Below are 21,543 nucleotides of genomic sequence, written 5' to 3'. Positions count from 1 at the left end.
CCTGTGCTTCTAAAAGGTGGCCGGTGGATAATGTAACACTTAAGAAGAATTGATGCCTTTGAATATTGATGATGAAGAAGAGTATTGAATGTACCATAGATTGTCGAAAAAACAAATCTGTCTTTGAGGAATTGTAACCAAGGTTCTCCTTATTATAGGCAGGGATGGTGAAATTTAGTTTCACATACTTTGGACATGTTGTCAGGGGATGCTAGTCCTTGGAAAAAGACATTATGTTGGGAAAGGTAGAAGGATCAATGAAAAAAAGAAATACCTTCAAGGGGATAGATTGACACAGTGACTTTAACAGTGTAAAATGGTGCAAACACTGTGGAAGGCGGTATGGTGCTTTCTCAAAAAGTTGCGAATAGAGATAACATTTGACCCAGCAATTCCACTGCTGGGAATATACCCCAAAGAGACTATGACTACCACCCAAGCAGATATATGCACACCCATGTTTATTGCGGATTTGTTCACAATAGCAGGGAGTTGGAAACAACCTGAGCGCCCATCAACAAAGGAATGGATAGTGAAGCTGTGGTGTATTTACACAATGGAATACTTTTCTGCATTGAAAAATAAGGAACTCACAGACTTCCACAAGCAAGTCACGAGTGCTGAGGAATGTAAACAGGTCTGCTGGGCCTTGAGAGACTTTACCAGATTGTTTCGATAGCTCCCGCTCCAGCACTGTACCTTGGCACCCAGGAATGTCTTTTTTAATTACAAGACAGGAAGCAAACAAAATCCAGACAGTGGCCCACAATCAGACCCCTCCCTGTGGCCGAGGGGCCTCCACTGCCTGGGCCTGGGAGGAGCACCTGTTTAGGAGAGCAAGGCGAGCCACGCCCTCTCGAAGACAGCTGTGGCCTGTCCGCCATGGTGGGAGGGAAGCTGGTGTCCTGGTGAACTTGTTTCTAAAATGAAAACAATTTTTTAAGGAAATAAAAAGGGAAAAAAACCCCAACAACCCTAAATTGAGAACAGAACTGAAAAAAAGAAAAATAAGGAACTCATGCAATATTATTCAAAATGTGTGACCCTGGCGGACATTATGCTGAGTGAAATATCTCAGTCACAAAAGGACAAACACTGCATAGTGCCACTCTTGTAAAACAGGACTAACATCGGGGTTGGGGGGAGACTGAGTGTGATGGGATAAATAATGTATACTGCGTTGAAATAGATGAGGGAGAGTACTGCTTAAAAGGGATATGTGATTATTATTGTCATGACAGGTGTCCAAAATGAAGGCTGTATGCATAGTGGAGTGGACTTGGGAGGGACTGTATAACAATGAAAGAATTTTCCTTTTACTTTTCAAAGAGAAGAGCGAATTGGGGGAGGGCAGCGTGGACAGGGAGAAAAGTGCAACAATGAAGGAATGGAAATCCTCAGTCTCTGTAAACTTTCATTAAAATTAATAAGAAAAAAATTAAATTTTAAAAACAGTGCTTAAAACATGTCCAAGATTGTGAGGATGTCAACAGAGTAAGCAAAATTCTGATCTGTTGTTGATAGGGTCATTGGGCAGGCACCTAACAACAGCAAATTAGGAAAAAGCATGAATGGTAAGGAGAGCTGCAGCCTAAAAGAAAAATGGGCTACTTTTCCCTTTTATTTTTTATTATTAATTTTAATTAACATTTACAGAGACTTTGGATTTCCATTCATTGTTGCATTTTTCTCCCTGCCCACCTCCCCCCCCCCTGCTTTGCTCTTTAAATAAATTAACTTATATTTCACCCTGTAACTTAAAAACACTAGTTAATTAGATTCCCTTTAAGTCCTGATATGGCAAAGCTTCATTCTTTTGTCACCTCTAAGGTGTCAAGAAGAGAAGCTTGAATCTAGTCAAGTCATGCTGTGACAAGCCAGTCATCTTAATTATTAAGGCCTTTTCTTCTGCAGGATGTAGTTAGGGGCAGTTCTGCTTTAGGTAAGCACAGAAGACTAAAACCTGACAGGATTAGATTTTTGGTACCTCAGGTAGTCTTTTTAACAATAACAAGAAAGTAAAAGCCTTCCTTAATACCACTTTCTTGAAAAAATTATAATAATGTAGTGTTTCTTAATACATATAAAACTGTGTAGATCATTTATGAATAAAAACCTTAGGACTGCAGCTGTCAATATGGATTGAGGCTCAGTATCAAGAAGACAAATATTCTCACTACTGGGCCAATTGGCAGCATTAATGTGCATGGTGAAGAGATTGAGATTGTTCACAGTTTTAATTTGCTTGGCTCCACAGTCAACACTCTCGGCACCAGCAGCCACCAAATTAAAAAACGTATTGTGATGGGAAATTCTGTTGTTAGAGACTTCTCCAAAGTACTGGAGAGCAGTGGTGTCACACTGGAAACTAAGATGTGCCTCATATAGGCCATGGTCTTTGCAATTACTTGCTATGCATCAGAGAGCTGGACAATGACTAGGCAGAATAGGAGAATTGATGCCTTTGAGCTGTGGTGCTGGAGAAGAGTATCGAGTGTACCATGCACTCCTAAGAAAACAAACAGGTTAAACTGGGTTGCTCCTTGGAGGCAAGGATTCTGAGGCTTCGTCTGACATACTTTGAACATGTAAGGAAGGACCAGTCCTTGGAGAGGGACGTCATGCTTGGGAGGGTGGAGGTACAGCGCAGGAGAGGAAGACCCTCTATGAGGTGGATTGATTAAATGACGGGTAATCTTGATAGGTGTGTTGGAGACAGATTGGCACAGGACAGAGCAGGGTTTAGGGCTGTTGTACATAGGGTTGCTGTAAGTCACAGGCAACTCGATGGCATATAGCAACAGGATAAAAATTATTTCAGACATGTAGATTTAGAGTTGATAGTAGTTTGTTAATTTTAAGATTAGGCAGACAGACATTCTGGCTGCTTTCATGAATATCTAGGGGCATTTATTCTAGTAATCTTCATAGGCAACCAAATATTTTTAGAGTCATTTAACTCCCCTCACATCTAAAGCACTACTTTTTTTTTTTCCAGTTCAATGAAAGAGACTTTATTGAGGGCCCAGGGTCATGGGGCTCAGAAGAAGGCCACCTGCAAGAGGCAAGGGAGCCAGTGAAGAGAGGGCTCTTATTGGCTCTTATTTGACCTTCTTCTTGGGGCATAGGTTGTTGGTGTGCCCACACTTCTTGCGGCAATTGACAGCACAGGGATGCAGGCGAGCATAACACTTGCGGCAGATCATCTTGTCGCAGTTGTATTTCTGGGCGAGCTGGCGCAAGGAAGGCTCAATAATGCCACCACGGAGACACAGCACCAGATGCAGGGTGGACTCTTTCTGGATGTTGTAGTCTGAGAGTGTGCGGCCATCCTCTAGTTGTTTGCCTGCAAATATCAGACGCTGCTGGTCAGGAGGGATGCCCTCCTTGTCTTGGATTTTGGCTTTGACATTCTCGATGGTGTCACTGGGCTCGACCTCAAGAGTGATGGTCTTGCCAGTCAGGGCCTTCACAAAGATCTGCATCTTTGCGTCTGCCGCTCGGCCGCCTCGCTGTAGAGAAAGAGGAAAAGCACTACTTTTATATGTCTTTCAAGTTAAAGTTTTGATTTATGAAAATGAATCATTCCCTGATGAAAAGATCCATGGTCCTTTGGGGAAATGGTTGATTCCAGGACTGGGCAGAATGAATATAAGAGCTTGGAATACCTTGTGATACTTAGCCACTAGGCCAGAGCTCCCTCTAGAAAGTAATAAAACATGTCAAAAGACTAAAGGGGGAAAGGAAAAAAAAAAGAATAGAGGAGCCAGCTTGGAGGGCTCCTACTGGTTCACTCAAGGACAATACAAACTGAATAATGACAGTATGGATTCTAAGCTCACTGAATGAAATCAACAAATTAGATACAGAAAGAGGATAGGAAAAAAAGTCTTCCTTACAGTAGAATGCCACCTAATAAAAGTTGTTATGTGCTGTCAAGTTGCCTGCGACTCATAGCGACCGTATGTCCAACAGCTCTGAACCCTGACCTGTCCTCATCCACTCTCACTAATACCTACACACCAACCCCCATTACCCCAGTTATTATATCAATCCATCTCATTCGGGGTCTTCCTCTCCTGCGCTGTCCCTCCACCCTTCCAAGCATGATGTCCTTCTCCAAGGATCAGTCCCTCCTGACCATGTGCCCAAAGTATATAAGACAAAGCTTCAAAATCCTAGCCTCCAAGGAAAAATTAGGTTTTACCCTCTCCACATACTTGTTTTCTTCTTGGTCCATGGTATATTCAAGACTCTTCTCCAACACCACAACTTAAAGGCATTAGCTCTTCTATCACCTTTAGTCATTGTTCAGCTCTCTGATTCATAGGAAGTAATTGCAAAGACCATGGCCTGGATTAGGTGCACTTTAGTCTCTAAACTGACATTGTTGCTTTTCAGTACTCTTGAGAAGTCCCTGGCAGCAGATTTTCTTTCTTTCTTTTTTATTTTATTTTATTATTTTTGTGTGAGTGTACCGTCAAATCAGATCTGACTGGTATAGGAGGAGATTGTCCCTCCTTTCCCGGCAGAGCATCTGGTGGATTTGAACCGTGCGCCTCTAGGATTGTAGTTGCAGCTCCTTGCCACTAGGCCACCAGAGTTCCCCTACAGCAGCAGATTTTCTTAATGCATTCATCTTTTGATTTCTTGACTGCTGGTGTTAAGAGTGTTGATTAGCAAGCTGTAACTGTTAACAACCTCAATCATTTCTCCATCTGTCATGGTGCTTCCCATTGGCCCCAAGAGGTGAGAATCTTTGTCACCTTGACCTTCTGCAGCAGCACTTCTGGTCTTCTTCAGTTTCAGCAAGCAAGGTTTATATCATCTGCATAACATAGATTGTTGATAAGTCTTCCTCCAATCATGATGCCACATTCTTCTTCCCGGATGATCTGTTCTGCATATAGATTGAAAAGGTATGAAGACAAGATGCATCTGTGACACACTTGTGATTTTGAACTATATTTTTCTGCTCTGTTTGAGGACTGCTTCCTGGTCCAAGTATAGGTTTTTCCTAAGCACAATCCAGTATTCTGGGATTCCCATTTTTCTCAAGGTTAGACACAATTTGTAGACACATTAATTATTATTAGTAAGCATTAAAAGAAGGTGGAGAATACAGTCATTGTACCAGAAATAATTGGCTGACACAGAAGAATTTCAGAAAATAACATATGATCAAGAGGCAATGATGATGAAGGAGGAAGTGCAGGCTGATCTGAAGGATGTGGCAAAAAATAAAGCCCCAGAAATTGATGAAATAACAATTGACTTATTTCAACAAGCAGATGTTGCCCTGCATGTGCTCCCAAGTTGTGCCAAGAAATCTGGAGGACAACTACTTGGCCAACTAACTTGAAGAGATCCATATTTATTCCCATTCCTTGAGGAAAATGGGAATCTTAGAACACTTGATAGTGCTTATACGAAACCTATATTTGGACCAAGGAGCAGCCCTCAGAACAGAGCAAGGAAGCACTACATAGTTGAAAATCAGGAAAAGAGTGCATCAGGGATGCATCCTGTCCCCATACCTTTTCTGTATGCAGAAAAGAATAGAACACAGTAGGGTTTTATGAGGAGGAGTGTAGCATCAAGATTGGAGGAAAACTCATTAACAACCTACGATATGCAGATGACACAGCCTTGCTTGCTGAAACTGAAGAAGACCTGAAGCACTTGCTACAGACAGTCAAAGATTATATTCTTCAATACGGATTGAAGCTTAACATCAAGAAGACAGAGATCCTCCCTAGTGGGCCAATTGGCAGCACCATGATAGATGGAGAAGAGATTGAGGTTGTCAGCAGTTACAGTTTGCTTGGATCCACAATTAACACTCTTAACACCAGCAGTCAGGAAATCAAAAGAGCAATTGCACTGGGGAAAATCTGCCTTCATGGACCTCTCCAGAGTGCTGAAGAGCAAAGATGTCAGCCCAGATACAAAGTTGTGCCTAATCCAGGCCATGGTCTTCTTGATTATTTGTTATGCTTCAGAGAATTGGACAACTAAGGACAGAAGAATAATAGATGCCTTCGAGTTGTGATGCTAGAGAAGAATCTTGACTGCCAAGAAAACAAATAGGTCTGTCTTGGAGAGGGTGAAACCAAGTTTCTCCTTGGAGGCTAGGATTTAAAGCTCTGCCCCACTTACTTTTGGCATTTGGTCAAGAGAGATCGGGCCTTGGAAAAGGACTTCATGCTCAGAAGGATGGAGGGACAGTGCAGGAGAGGAAGAACCCGGATGAGATGAATTGATACAGTAACTGGGGCGATGGGGGTTGGTGTGTCAGAATTAGTGGAACTGCTTCAGGACAGGGAAGGGTTCAGAGCTGCTGTACATAGCAGGTGACTCAGTAGCACATAACAACAATAACATACTATGACAGATTTGGAAACAGGAGTGGCATCGACTTCCCAAATAATATGCCTCCGGAAACTCTATGAACTTTGATAAATGTCGATAGTTGTAGAGGGGCTTCAGGCCTTTTGTTTATAGGGTTGTTGCGAGTTGTGCTCCACTCAAAGGCAATCAGCGACAACAACAGTTGCTGTCAAGTCTGTTCGAAGTCAAGTCTGAAGTCTGTGACTTCATCTGTGCAGAAAACAGCTCTGTAGGATTCTGAAGGTTCCAAAGCAGATAGTCAGGTTTGGCTTTTCAACTTTGTACCACCCAGGGATCCTTAGAAGTAATAGGAAAAGGGGAGCTCTGGTGGCCTAGTGGCAAGAAGCTGCACTGCAATCCCAGAGGAACACGGTTCGAATCCACCAGACGCTCTGCCGGAGAAGGAGGCGCAATATCCTCCTGTACCAGTCAGATCTGATTTGACGGTACATGCACACAAAATTTAAAAAAAAAAAAAAAAGAAGTAATAGGAAAATCATCACCTTGCAATCATCATTACTGATCCATGAAAGAATTCTCCATGGAAAATTTAAAGAACAAGGTATTTCTACAGTTTCAAAGTATCTCTTCCCATCTTACTTATAAAGGGAAATAACAGTAATTTTTCAGTTGATTTTGACCAAGTGATCATCTCTTGATGTCACCGGGTATAAATAGTCTGTCTCTAACCACAGGGATACTTCAAACAAACAGAATTGAGAAAGTTTATTTCTTTTGAAATGTCAAGGTCATTGTTGGTGCAGTTTTCTCCCTTCCCCTGTACAACAATGAATGACTGAAAATCCAACTTTTCTGTTAATGTTCGTTTAAAACCCAATTTTAAAAAAAGAACATCATAAAAATATCAAGGTCATGAAAGTGAGCAAAGACTAAGAAGTTTTTTCCAAATTGAAGGAAATTATAAAGACATAACAAGTAAATGAAGTAATTTGATAATTTTTTATATGTATATGCCCTGCTTTTAAAGTATGCACGCTAAAAGGTAAAATGGGCATGATAATGTCTATAGTCAACTTCCAAATGGGTCAACGAAATTCCCATGAACACTGAGCAAGAAAATTGGGAAATGTTAATGGCAAATCTGGGTGAAGGGTATTGTACTTATCTTGCAACTCTTGAAGGTTTGAACTTATTTAAAAATAATTTTTCTTGAAACCTACTGTCTCTGAGGCGTTATTAAATGCTATAATGAGAAGAGTGCTGCTTTTATCATTAAAATAGTATAATGGGTTCAAAGTCTCTTGGGTGCCAGATCTTCCTTTTGTTCACTTTTTTCCTCTTTCTCTCTGATTGGTAGCTAGAAGAGAGTGGCTTAGCTAGGGTCTAGTAGATAGGCATTTTCAAAGTAAAGCTAAAATAGAATTTTTAGCACCTTTTTTTACTTCCAGTTGTTCTGTAAGAAATGGAACTGTTGAAAAAAATGTGTCCTGATGAGATTGAATCTTAAAAAGATTAACAATATTCCTGTTAGAGCTAGTCAGTTGGAATTTCCCCAAGTGAAGACTACCAATAGTATGCAAAACAACAGCTCACTGCTGTGGACTAGAAACTGATTCGCAGCTGACCCTCTAATCTTCTGTTGTAAATCACACTTGAGGAGTCTGCCCATCTGTCGCTGGAGGAGCTCCTGACAGATTCTAACCACCAAGAGAGACAGCCTTTGAATTAGCAGCACAACTTGCATCAGAGCTACCAATAATATATTTAGCTATTAAAAGTTTTAGTTTGTTTTTGTCCTGAAGATGCTTTATTTCTTTATTTTGTCTTTCTTCTGGGCCATATATCTTGGCTTCTGGTGTCTCGGATCCAGTTGGTTCAGGGATGCTCATTTTAAAGGACAGGTGTTAATTATTTTACTCTGTTACTGTGTTCATACTAATTTGCTCTTAATTTCTCTTCCTTCATTTTTCTCCCAGCATACTGAATGCTTTTCATTCTTGATGATTTCTCCTCTAGTAGACTGTCTTCAAATATATATCATTTGCTCCCCCAAACATTTAAAAACTACTAAATGAAGTTAACTGGATAAAATAAATGTGCCCAGGTTTGGGTAGCTTGTTGTTGTTTGCTGTCCTGTTGATTGATTCTGACTCATAGTGATAATAAGACAAGGTAGATCTGTCCCATAGGGTTTCTAAGGCAGAATAGCCAGGTTTCTTTCTATGGAGTGGCTGGTAGTTTAAAATCACTAACAGTTTGGTTAGCAGCTAAAAGTTTAATCATTGCACCACCAGCATTTTTTTAAGTAGTTCCATTCACTCATTGACATTGAGTTGGAACTGCTGCATAACTAACCCTCCAGTGGGTTTTCTGAGGCTGTAAACACATGGGAGGAGATTGCCCAACTATCTCCCATGGAGCAACTGGTGGATGGATTCCAGCCACCTGCCTTTGGGTTGGTAGGGCAACTCCCTATCCATTAGCTCATCAGAGCTCCCATAAAGTTGGTTCAGATAGGACCACTATTTTTCTTTGCATTTTTAAAAGGAAAAATAGTTAAGCAGTTACCAGTAAGTTATATTAGATGGAGACAAATGAAATATTTAACATAGTTAATGCCAGTTATATTTGTCATATTTTAAAGATTACCATAGTCATGATGATTAATTAAAAAAATAAATCAGGGTTCAAAACAGATGCGCTGCTGGAGGAGGGGAAATCTCCTGTGGCAGTCAGATTCAATTTGATGTTACACAACCGGGGGCGGGGTGGGGGGGGCTATCAGGATACAAAGTATGAATTGCTCATTTGATTATGCTATGTCGTAAAACTGGAAATGTGAAGACATTAATATAATGTTTTGGGGTTTTGGGGTTTTTTTTAAATTTTGGCAGTGTAAGATTTATAAATTTATATATTTAAATTTATTTTATTGGCATATGATTGATATACATTAAAATTATCTTAATAAGTTTTTACAAATGTATAAATTGAATGCTTCTGGAAACTACAAACTCACTAAACTATAAATGTATAGAAATGATGTTAGTTATAGAACAGAGTTAAGGTCTTTTCTGCAAAGTTTACTCTGGTTGTATTCAACTTGATGACAACTACTGCTAAATGGGACTAGTCCTGTCATATCTGGAGGAACACTCTTCCACGTTGTACATCACTCTTTGTCACTGTGCTGTATGAAGTAACCTGGGTTTGCTGTGATGCTGAACCTTGTTCCATTGTGGTATCAAATACCAGAATGGTTATCCCAGTTTAGACAGTGTTTGGTGGAGCTCCCAGTTGTAAAACAGGTCTGGAAACCGGAGTGGCATCCATGTCGTAAACCACATGCCTCTGGAAACTCTTAAGAACTTAGAGAAGTAACAATAGTTGTGAAAAGACATTTGGTCTCTTGTTCATAGAGTTGCTGTGAGTTGTGCTCAACTCGACAGCAAATAACAAAATACGTGGTGGTGGTGGTACTGTTATGTGCCGTCGAGTTGCTTGTGACTCATAGCGACCCTATGTACAACAGCCCTAAACCCTGCTCTGTCCTATACCAGTTGCACCGTCTCTGACACACCCACCCCAATTACGCAAGTCACTGAATCAATCCATCTCCTGGAGGGTCTTCCCTTCCTGCACTGTCCCTCTACCCTCCCAAGCATGATGTCCCTCTCCAAGGATGAAGCCTCAGAATCCTTGCCTCCAAGGTGCAGCCCAGTTTAACCCTTTCCAGGATGAACCTGTTTGTTTTCTTAGCAATCCATGGTACACTCAATACTCTTCTCCAGCACCACAGCTCAAAGACATCAATCTTCTATCATCCCTAGTCATTGTCCAGCTATCTGATGCATGGCATTTGATTGCAAAGACCATGGCCTCTTTCAGGCACACCTTAGTCTCCAGAGTCTACTCTGTAGAGTGTACAGAGTAGTACTTTGGAGAGGTCCCTAACAGCAGACTTTCCTGTCACAATACGTCTTTTAGTTTCCTGGCTGCTGGTGCCAAGAGTATTGATGTGGAGCCAAGCAGACTAAAGCTGTGAGCAATCTCAATCTCTTCACCATCCATCCTGATACTGCTAATTGATCCAGTGGTAAGAATCTTTGTCTTCTTGATATTGAGCCTTAATCCATATTGAAGGCTCCAGTTCTTACCCTTCTGCAGCAAGTGCTTCAGGTCCTCCTCAGTTTCAGCAAGCAGGATTGTGTCATCTTCATAATGAAATTGTTGATAGATCTTCCACCAATCCTGATGCCACACTTCTCCTCATAGAGCCCAGCCTCCCGGATAATTTGTTCTGCATACAGGTTGAAAAGGCATGGAGGTAGTATACATCCCTGGTGTATGTATACCCTTCCCAATTTGAACCATGCAGTGTTTCCTTGCTCTGTTCTGATGACTGCCTCTTAGTCCAAGAATAGGTTTTGCATTAGCACGATCAAGTGTTCTGGGATTCCCATTCTTATCAGAGTCAGCCAGAGTTTGTTATGTTCCACACAGTCAAACACCTTTGCATAATCAATGAAACAGATAGACATTCCTCTGGTATTCCCTGCTTTCAGCTAAGATCCATCTAACATTACCTACAATATCCCTAGTACCACGACCCTTTCTAAACCCAGCCTGGACTCCTGGCAGTTCTCTGCTGATATTCTGTTACAGTCTTTCTGTCACTAAAATTGAGATATAGAACATTTTCATTATTGTAAAAAGTGCTTGACTGAAAAGGTGAAGGATCCAGTCTCCCAGAGAAGCCTCAGAAGAAAGGTCTGGCAATCTAATTCTGAAATAACAGCCATTGAGAGTTCTTTGAAATATTGTTTACTGACATATGTGGAATTGTCATAGTTTGGAGTTGATGTAACAGTGACTAGTATTCCGGAATTTCCTAGGATCCCTTGTATTTCTGTCCCTGTCCTACTTAACCCTTTCAAACCCATTGTCAAGTTGATGCCAACTCATTGCACTCATTGCAACTCAGTCAGTTGGAACTGCCCCGCTCCACATGGTTTCCAAGACTGAAATCTTTACAAAAGTGCATTACTACATCTTTGTCCTGTGCTGTGACTGGTGGAGTCAAACCACTAGTCTTTCTGTTAGCAAATGAATATTTAATCACTGCACCACCTTTCCTCCTTTACGCTAATGACTAATCTACCTTTTGTCATCATAGTTTTGTCTTTTCTAGACTTTCATGTAAAAGAATATAGTTTCTTCTTTCATATCACGTAGCCATCATTTGATGATATCATTGATTTGCCCCTTTTTATTGTTAAATAGTGTCCTCTTTATTGCAGTTTGCTAACCCATTCAGCACTTGATGGACGTGAGTTACTTTCCAGGTTTTGGCTAATGTGAAGAAAAATTTTTATTCTATGATATGAGCATTTATGTATAACTCTTTGTATAAATACTTTTTCTTTCTCTTTAGAAATATCTGAGAGGAGAATTCTTAAATCCTATGGTAAATAATATAAGTTGCCACTCTTATTATGTGCCTTTTAGTTGCTTTTGACTCGTAGCGGCTTTATGCACAATAGCTCTGAACTCTGCCCTATCATGAGCCAATTTTACAGTCTCTAACACCTGCCTTCACTACTCTAATTACTGTCAATCTACCTCATCTGGGCTGTTCCTTTCTTGCACTATCCCTCCACCCCTACAAGCTTGGTATCCTGCTCCAAGGACTGGTCCCTCCTATCAACATGCCCAAAGTATGTGACTAAGCATTAAAATCTTTACCTCCAAGGAGCAGCTTGGCTTCACCCTCTCCAGGACAGACCTATTTGTTCTCTTAGCAGTCAGTGGTATGTTCAGTACTCTTTTCCAGCACCACAGCTCAAAAGCATACTTACTTACTCATAAAGAAAAACTGTTGTACATGGTACAACATGGATGAACCTTGAAAACATCTTGCTTACAAAAAGCTTAGAAAAAGTTTACACACCACTTTATCCATAGGATTTTCATTTTTGAGGAATCATTTTTTATCACCAAGTCTTTCTTATTAGTTATAATTTTGTAGTGCCTCTGAAATCTGCTCAGCATCATAGTAGCTTGCAGGCTCAAGTGCCATAGTAGTGGCTTGGCAGAGAATCAGACTTGGGTCTCCTGCATGAAAAAGACTTCTGCCACTTAATGAACTGCTCTGGCATTTACTTAAATGTCATGAGATCAATATGATGCTCTTGAAGATTGCTTATTTAAGGTGTATCTAGAACAGCCTTTAGTCTCATTCTAAAACATTATCTTTTTTTTTTTTAATCTTTTAAAAAATTCTACTGAATGTCTCTTTTATTATGAATACTTCAAGCTCCGACTAGTGGAACTACAAACTAGTTTCATCTGTAAAGGGCTTCAAGGATTATTGACATATGTTCTTGGGTTTTTTTCCTTAGCCTTGTGGAGTTTCACATATACCGGCAGTGCTGAGCTTAGAACTGTCTCCAGATCCCCAGCATTTTTTTATATATATCTCATTCTTCTCTGCTATTTTGATCTGTAAATTCTAACTGCCCCAACCTGTCACTTGTCTGCTCAGTTCACCATGATTGCATGGCTGTTGGGTTTTCCTCTTCAGATGATAGCTGGAAATTGCCCTCAGACAGTAAGCTGTGCTCTTGTAGGCTTACTTTGTTAATTGCTTCTCAACAATCATAAACTTTCACTGTCACAAGTTTTCCAGTATCTAAAAACAATTCTTATTTTTTCAGGTTCCTGTTTATAGTATAGTTCTCATAGTAGGCAATTGATGAGCTAAAGCTAGAGCCTTGTATTAATTTTTACATTTTGCAAACTTTTTAGAATAAATGGAAGAAATGCTATCTTTTTTGCCTTCTGATTGATTCATTCCATCTTCCCTACATCATGGTCTGTTAAAATTCTAATGAAATATCTTAATTTAAAAGGATATCTCAAAAAGATTATCTTGAATTTTCTGAGTTCTTATAGTATTGGGGGGGTATTTACAAATATTTTATACTATTCATAGTCTGTTCTGAATAGTCTAGATGAGACCAGTCTCTTTTCCTTTTTCTTTCTAAATACACACTGCCCTGTAGCACTGGAGAGCTTTAAGTGCATTTAGATTTTTTACGTTGCTCTCAGCTAGTTTTCTACCACTATTGTTGTTGTGTGCCTCTAGCTCAAACAATCCATAGCTGAACCTCCAGTGGGTTTTCAGAGGTGGTAAATCCCACAAGAAGAGATTACCCATTCTTCTGGAGCAGCTAGTGGATTTGAACCGCCCACTTTTGGAATTGCAGTGCTGCTTCTTAGCACTGGGCTACCAGAGTTCCCTTTTCTTCTTTTTTTTTTTAACTTGTGTGTGTGTGTGTGTGTGTGTGTGTGTGTGTGTGTGTCTGTATGTTCTGTCAAATCAGATCTGACTGGTACAGGAGGAGATTGTCCCTCCTTCTCCAGGAGTGCATCTGGTGGAATAGAACCGCACACCTCTGGGATTGCAGTGCAGCTTCTCGTTGCTAGACCACCAGAACTCCTCAGAGCTTCCTTTTCTACCACTAGATCTGATCTTTCTTTAAAACATTATTTGCGATTTTTTTAAAATTTTTATTAAATTTTATTAATTTTAATGAACATTTACAGAGATGTGATTTTTGTTATTTGTAAATTAGTTCCAGTTTGTTTTGTGTGTAGCCTTTACCATCATAGAATTTATCTGTTTAATAATTTTCACTGCCTTCTTTCTCCCTCTCTTCCCACCCCTGGGTATTATTCCACAATTTTAAAAGTATAGCCACATAAACAGTGTTTTTCTTGTCATTTCTTTTAGGTGGTATAGCTGTATGCTGGGGAAGAAGTGCAGTCTGGCTCCTCTGAAGGAAGAACTTCGGATACAAGGGGTAAAGCATGATCATGACTACTGGATGTTTTGGTTTGGGGTGGTTTTGTTATATTGGGGCTTTGGGGGCTTTCCCCCCTTTTTTACAACTATAAAGGTTTGTAGGAGTTTGTTTTCTCTGTTGTATTTTTATTTTATATTAGTTTGTATACAAATTTATGAACATTGAATTTCACACATTCCTACATTCACATTGTGTTTCAAATAATCACTCATGTAAATTGTATTTTATAAAGCTAATCCTATGTATTTGTTTTTAATATTAGATTGGATCGAGATCCCTTGTACCCAGAAACAACAGAGAGAAAGAGTGGGTATATGTGTAGGTGGGTGATGGAGAGAGTGAGATTTTCAGGATTACTATAGAATAATGCAATAGAGAGAAAACACAAGGAAAACCTTGATGTCTTCCTTTAAGCTCCACATCCAACTCCTTTATAGATGTAGAAACTGAAGGCCACATAAGTTAAGGGAGTTTTTCTATATCCCTCAGGCAGTTTTCAAAAGATAGCCAGCATCAGAACGCATCTTAAATCCAATGTCATTGTGGTAACAATCTATATAAGTCACATTACTCACTTTATTTTCAAAAGCAAATGATAACTAAGTTTTTCCCTGTACTCCTTCCAGTTTTAAAGTATGTTAACATGGTTAAGATGACTTCTCAGGAAAGGAATTAGATAAAGGTTCAGTGGTTGCTCAAAATCAAAAGCTCTAATATTACTTTCTTCCATACCTTTTCTCTTAATAATTTTAACAACTACAAAAGTGGTTACCTTTCTTTTTTTATTGAAATCTAGTAACCAAAAGAGATACTAACAAATACAAGCCTCAAGTTGTAAAGGATGCTTTGGGCAAAATATTAAATGATCCAGGAAGTATTAAAAGAAGATGGAAGGGAGTATACAGAGTCTACCAAAATGAATTAGCTAACACAGAAGAATTTCATGAAACAACATATGAGCAACAGCGTATGGTGATGAAGGAAGAATTTCAAGCTGCTCTGAAAGAATTGGTTACGCAAGACCCCAGAAACTGATGGCATACCAATTGACATATTTCAATAAACAGATGCTGCCCTGGATGTGCTTACCAAGTTGTGCCAAGAAATCTGGAGGACAACTGCCGCGGGCTGCTCCATTCAGGAGGGGCTTGTAAGCCTGAGGTCTAGAGTCTCGAAGAGGGAACACGAAGGTGGGTAGAAGTTCAGCGAAGGGACGATGAAAGAACACAAGACAAACAGTCAAGTGATCTTGATGATTTTAATTCTAAGTCATTCTAATATTCTAATTCTCCTTCTTCCTTTTTCCCTTTCCTTTCCTCCTTATTGCATTTAACATGATACATTTATATTCCATTTTTACAATTAGGGGCTTAATCAACAGCCAGAAAAACAACAAAAGTAAGCTAATTTTTTTTTTAAATTTTTATTGTATTATTTTTACGTGTACTGTCAAATCAGATCTGTCTGGTACAGGAAGAGATTTGCCCCCTCTTTCTCCAGCAGAGCATCTGGTGGATTTGAACTGTTTACCTCTGGGATTGCAGTGCAGCGTCTTGCCACTGCACATAGCTATTTTTTATGGTCATGGTTCCTTGGAGAGCATGAAAGGCTATTCTTCATGGTCATGGTTCTTTGGTAATTGGAGAGCTTGGTAGACAATGGCTTTTCGCTTAAACTTTTTTTTAAACCTTTTTTCAAACGTATTTTCCAACTTGTTTAGGTTACAGAGTTACAAAGTAAAAAAGTTACATTTTAAATTTAAGATGATATATTTTACATTTTTAGCTAAATTTACAATACTATTTATTTCCATTCAAGAGACAACAATTTTACACTTTCTATTATTTCAGGGGTGATTACTATCTTAATAAGGGGGTTTAGGTTTATACAAAAGATGTTTTGGGTCATAATATCGCCTAAATTCATCACTCCAATCTCGTGTCTCATGATCTATTTTACCACCTATACCTCGCATAACATCTTTCCTTTGGTCACCTTCAAACCTTTTGAACAATATATCCCAAAACCCATCAGGGTGTTTTGCATTAAATTCATCATATTTTCCAGTATATGGAAGAGGTTTATCTGTAGGCTCTGGAATTTTGTAAGGGCCTCTCCTAATAGGGGGCTGCCACAAACAACCATTACCTAACAGATAAACAATTCCTCCACCTGGTGTTCTCATGGTGGGAGGCAAGGGTTTGGGTTTTTCCCTTGAAGGAGTTCTTATAAGCCCTAGAAATCTAGGAATCTCTGGAGTGGTCATCTCTGGGATTTCCACCATTAATTCTTTTTGTTATAATGCATCCATGAATTCCCTTAAAATCATATTATTCTTGAGAAGTTTTAGTAATGCTAAAAGAACCGGAGGTAATGTTTGCATATCAAAGTCATCACCTCCATTTAGTTCTTTCTGGGAACATCTAACAAACTTTTAGTAGGAAAACTTTGTGTAAAGAACACAGCCTTCTCCCCCTGTCCCACATAGAAAACACAAAGAGACAATAGAAGAGAAATTACAGAAAGGCCAAGAACAATCATGGAGAAAGCACACATTCCGAGAGGCTGACTTCCTTGAAGTTTTCGCCTCAATCGGGTGATTTTGTCACGCAGACTCCCTTGGAGTTGGTGTGCCAGACAACCACCTGGCCAACTGAGAGATCCATGGGGAAGATCTATATTTGTTCCTAATTCAAAGAAAGATGACTGAACAGAGTATGGAAATTATCAAACAATATCATTAGTATTACATGCAAGCAAGATTCTGCTGATAATTATCTAAAAATGACTGGAATAACAACACCGAACTGCCAGATGTGCAGGCTAGGTTTAGAAGAGGCCATGGTACTAGGGATATTATAGCTAACATTAGATGGATCTAGGCTGAAAGCATAGAGTACCAGAGAAATGTCTGTCTGTTTCATTGACTATGCAAAGGCATCTGACTGTGTGGATTACAACAAATTGTGGCTAACTCTGAGAAGAATGGGAATCTCAGAACATTTTATAGTGATTATGTGAAACCTATACTTGAACCAGAAGTCAGTCATCAGAACAGAGCAAGGAAACACTGTAGGGTTCAAAATTGGTAAGGGTGTACACCAGGGATATGTCCTATCTCCATACCTTTTCAATCTATATGCAAAACATTATCTGGGAGGCTGGGCTCTACGAGGAGGAGTGTGGCATTAAGATTGGAAGAAGACTAATCAACAACATGCATCATGCAGATGACACAACCTTCCTTGCTGAAACTGAAGAGGACCTGAAGTGCTTGCTGCAGAAAGTCAAGAACCGCAGCCTTCAGTATGGATTGAAGCTCAACATCAAGAAAACAAATATTCTCACCACTGGGCTGATTGGCAGCATCATGATGGATAGTAAAGAGATTGAGATTGTTAACAGCTTTAGTTTGGTTGTCTCCACAGTCAACACTCTTGGTACCAGCAACCAGGAAATCAAAAGACGAACTGCATTGGGAAAGTCTGCTGTCAGAAACCTCTCAAAAGTACTGAAGAGCAATGATGTCAGTCTGGAAACTAAGGTGCACCTGAACCAGGCCATAGTCTTCACAGTTACTTACTATGTGTCAGGAAGCTGGATAATGACTAGGGGTAATAAAAGAAGGGAGAATTGATGCCTTTGAGCTGTGCTGCTGAAGAAGAGTATTGAATATATCATGACTTCTAAGAAAACAAGTCCATCTTGAAGAAAGTGAAACCAGGCTACTCCTTGGAGGCAAGAATTTTGAAGGTCCATCTGACATACTTTGGGCATGTTACAAGGAAAGACCAGACCTTGGAGAGGGACATCATGCTTGGAAGGGTAAAGGGACAGCATAAGAGAGGAAGACCCTCAATGAGATGGACTGATTTGGTGACTAGGGTAATGGGGGTAAGTGTGTCAAGAGACAGTAAGGCTGGCACAGAATAGAGCGGCAGTCAGGGCTATTGTACATAGGGTTACTATGAGTCTCCAGCACCTTGACAGCACATAAAAAAGAAGAAAGACAAGCAGAATCATTTTACATCTCTTTTTTTGGGGGGGGGGAGGGTTCACACCTGAACCTTTGAGTAAATCTTTTAAATTCTCTCTAGTGTTCCATGAGAAGAAGAAAATGTAGTTTTGTTGACTAAGAATTTATTAATTTATTTTTAATCAAAAGAAGGACCAACATAATTTAATGAGAGGCAGGCCCCAGAAATCTAGTGGTTAGAACAACTTCAATTTGGTGGTATGTTTATCTGTTTCAGGTTCCTAAAGTCACCTATACTGAGTTCTGTCAAGGTCGGACAATGAGATGGGCTTTAGCATGGAGTTTTTATGATGATGTAACAGTACCAGTAAGTAGAAACCTTTCTTGGGCTTCTCTTCATGCCAGACATGGTGGATTTTTTTAGCAGGTTGTGAATGAATTCTGTACTGGCCTCTTTCCTGTAAGTTTACACCAAAGTGGAAGCAAGTTCCAATCTGGAAAGCTGGCTTTGGTGACCACAGACCCTTTCTGTGTGAATCGGGGTTAGAGTTTCTTGCTTGACAAACATAAATTAAAATGCATCTTCTGGGAATTAAAAATTTAGGTAATGTAACTTAGAAATGCTGTGTAGATACAATTGATTATTCTGGAGAACATTACTCAAGAGTTGAGCTTGAAACCTGTTTTCTGTGTACTTATCTTTACCACTGATGGTTTTCTAGAGTGACTGCTTCCTAAAATTATCATGAATTTTAAGTTGCTATTTTGGATTGTGGGCTTTTGATTTTAATACTAGAATACTTCTCATTTTTTAAGTTGAGTGAAAGATGGGTCATTATCTTATTTCCTCCACTTTGTGAATGCTTGAACATTTTCTGGTATAAAAAGTTACAGAAAAAAAAATCCTTAACATTGAATAGAGCTATTCTACAAATTTCTTTTTTTCCTCTGTGCTGTTGTATATAATGGAAGAATGTTTCTGAGCTGGAGCTGGCCAGACTAAACAGTTTCCTGGGCTGAGCTTAAAGATGGTGACAGAACAGCATATGTTTGTTCCCACATTTCCCTCACATGTTTTACATCTCCAAAAGAGTGACTTTCTGGGGTCTGGAGCCTTCAGCCTTAACTCTGGGCATACATTCCTCAGTATTCCTTCTTCTCATAGTATCTGTGGAGTCCTAGTGAGCACAGCAAAAGCAGCTCTGGTGGCATATCCTGAAGTGTATTGTGCTGCTAATCAGAAAGCCAACAACCTCTGACAGAATCCACCAGATACTCCTTTGTGGACAAAAGATGGGTAGTCTCCTCCCATTAAAATTGTTAGCCTTGGAAACCTGTTGGAGATCCTGTGAGTTGGAATTGATGAAATAGCAGTGGGTTTGGGTATTTTGGGGATGAGGAATGGTAGTGCATAATAAGCACAGAAGAGATTATTGGGGACATGGGACCAGGCAAGGTTTTGTTTGGTTGGGTTGCTCTGAGTCCAAGGTTGGCAGGTGGTCTATAGGTAATAGATGTGCCGATTTGCATCCATAAAAGTTGACAGCCTTGGAAATTCTGTGGGTCAGTTCACCTCTGTCCTGTGGCATCTCTGTGAGTTGGGGTCTGTGCAATGACAGTGGGTTAAGTTTTGTGTATTTGGTCCTTCAGGCCTCTGATCATCAGTGCAAGTAGGCTTTTTTTGAGTGTTCCCATCCCAAGGTCTTGGCCCTCTTATTCTCTAAAGTTATTTTTAATATTGCTGCATCTCTGAGCCTCTTTCTGTTCTCTGTAGGGTAGAGGAGGAGATACATGCAAAAGCAGAGGACAATTTGCAGATGATGTCTTGTTTCTGAATTCAAGGATCCTGTGTTTTCTTTACGTTTAGTCTGTTGCCACTAGTCCTGTACGTTGAAGCCAGTTTCCCAGTCATGTTTGACCTTTCATCAGAAAGCCTCTATACAATGACTACAGGGAATTTGAAGGTTACTGTTAGAAGTGCTTGCTGATTTAAACGTAATTATGTGTTGATTGCATAATAAGGTGAACATAACTAGCGTCAAAAATAAAAATGGTTAAAAAAATGGTTGAAGTGACAAATATTTTGTTCTAATATATTCTACCCCAGACACACACACAAAAACGATACTTTTTAAAAAATACATTCATATACGAATAGAAATATAGAGATATCATGTCTAGACATGGCTGTATTGTATTCCCTTTCACCTGTCCTTAATCTGTTCATGTTGCCTGTCTGCCTGTGTATCAGCTTAGGGTGTATTTTTTTTATTGCTGATAGTGCAGGACTGTGTATACCATAGTGCTTACCTTGTGAATATATTTCTATCACACTTCTTTGTGACTTTTTTGTTAGTAATTGTTCTGATTATCCCCTTGTTAAATATATTGCCTCTCCTTTCTCCCATCTTAATATGTGTTTATTTTACTAATTTTTCATTTTCATTTCCTTACCTTTCCATTCCCTGGTAACTATCCAAGAATTATAAACCTGTGCATAAACCTTTATAACTTGCTTTTTAAAAAATAAATAAATAAATAATTTTCTCTGTGTGTGTACTGTCAGATCGGATCTGACTGGTACAGGAGGAGATTGCCCCTCCTTCTCCAGTGAGCATCTGGTGGATTCAAACCGCATACCTTTGGGAGTGCAATGCACCAGCTTCTTGCCACTAGGCCACCTAGAGCTCCCTTCCTTTTCAGCTATTTATTTTTTTTTTTTTTTTAATTTTTTTTTTGTGTGTGTGTCTGTGCGTGTACCGTCAAATCAGATCTGACTGGTACAGGAGGAGATTGTCCCTCCTTACTCGGCAGAGCATCTGGTGGATTCGAACCGTTCGCCTCTGGGATTGTAGTTGCAGCTCCTTGCCACTAGGCCACCAGAGCTCCCCTTCAGCTATTTATTATAATTGACTCATACACTATTTGTCCTGCTGTGACTGACATTCAACATATTCTAGATTCATCCATATTGGACAGGGTTTCACAAATTCATCATTATCTTTAGTTTTAAATAGTATTCCATTGTTTGTGTGTACCATTGTTTATCCATTTGTCTATTGGTGGCCAATTGAGTTGTTTCCATCTGTGCATATACTTTTGTGATAACGTATTTCTTTTTTTTTAATTGGGAAAAACATATTGGGGGTACAAGGAGGTGAGGGTTGGGGGCAGAATGGTGAGGATGGGCCAGGATGCAGTTGCAGCCTGCACAGTTTGTTTGGTTGGGGGAGCAGGTGAAGGAAATGATGATGGTCCAGTGGGGACCAGATGCTACAGAGGAATGACAAGTATTTTCCAATGGTAATTAAACCAACTGTCTTATTGATTTGGGAATTGGATGCCAAC

General features: G+C 39.7%; 1 protein-coding gene and 1 pseudogene across 1 annotated transcript in view; one reads left to right on the top strand and one right to left on the bottom strand.

Moving 5' to 3' along the window:
• Positions 1-21,543, top strand: part of METTL16 (methyltransferase like 16) — an 85,661-nt gene that overhangs the window by 53,717 nt on the left and 10,401 nt on the right. The window contains exons 6-7 of the mRNA XM_006891037.1: positions 14,147-14,216; positions 18,473-18,562. Coding sequence (XP_006891099.1) covers positions 14,147-14,216; positions 18,473-18,562 — 160 coding nt within the window. The remainder of the gene's footprint in view (positions 1-14,146; positions 14,217-18,472; positions 18,563-21,543) is intronic.
• Positions 3,102-3,512, bottom strand: LOC102859842 (annotated as a pseudogene).

The sequence above is a fragment of the Elephantulus edwardii genome, unplaced genomic scaffold (assembly GCF_000299155.1).
Source record: "Elephantulus edwardii isolate Elephantulus edwardi_28Jun2011 unplaced genomic scaffold, EleEdw1.0 scaffold00094, whole genome shotgun sequence".
Lineage (NCBI taxonomy): Eukaryota > Metazoa > Chordata > Mammalia > Macroscelidea > Macroscelididae > Elephantulus > Elephantulus edwardii.
The sequence above is the reverse complement of the archived record's forward strand: the minus strand, read 5'-3'. Positions and strand labels throughout refer to the sequence as shown.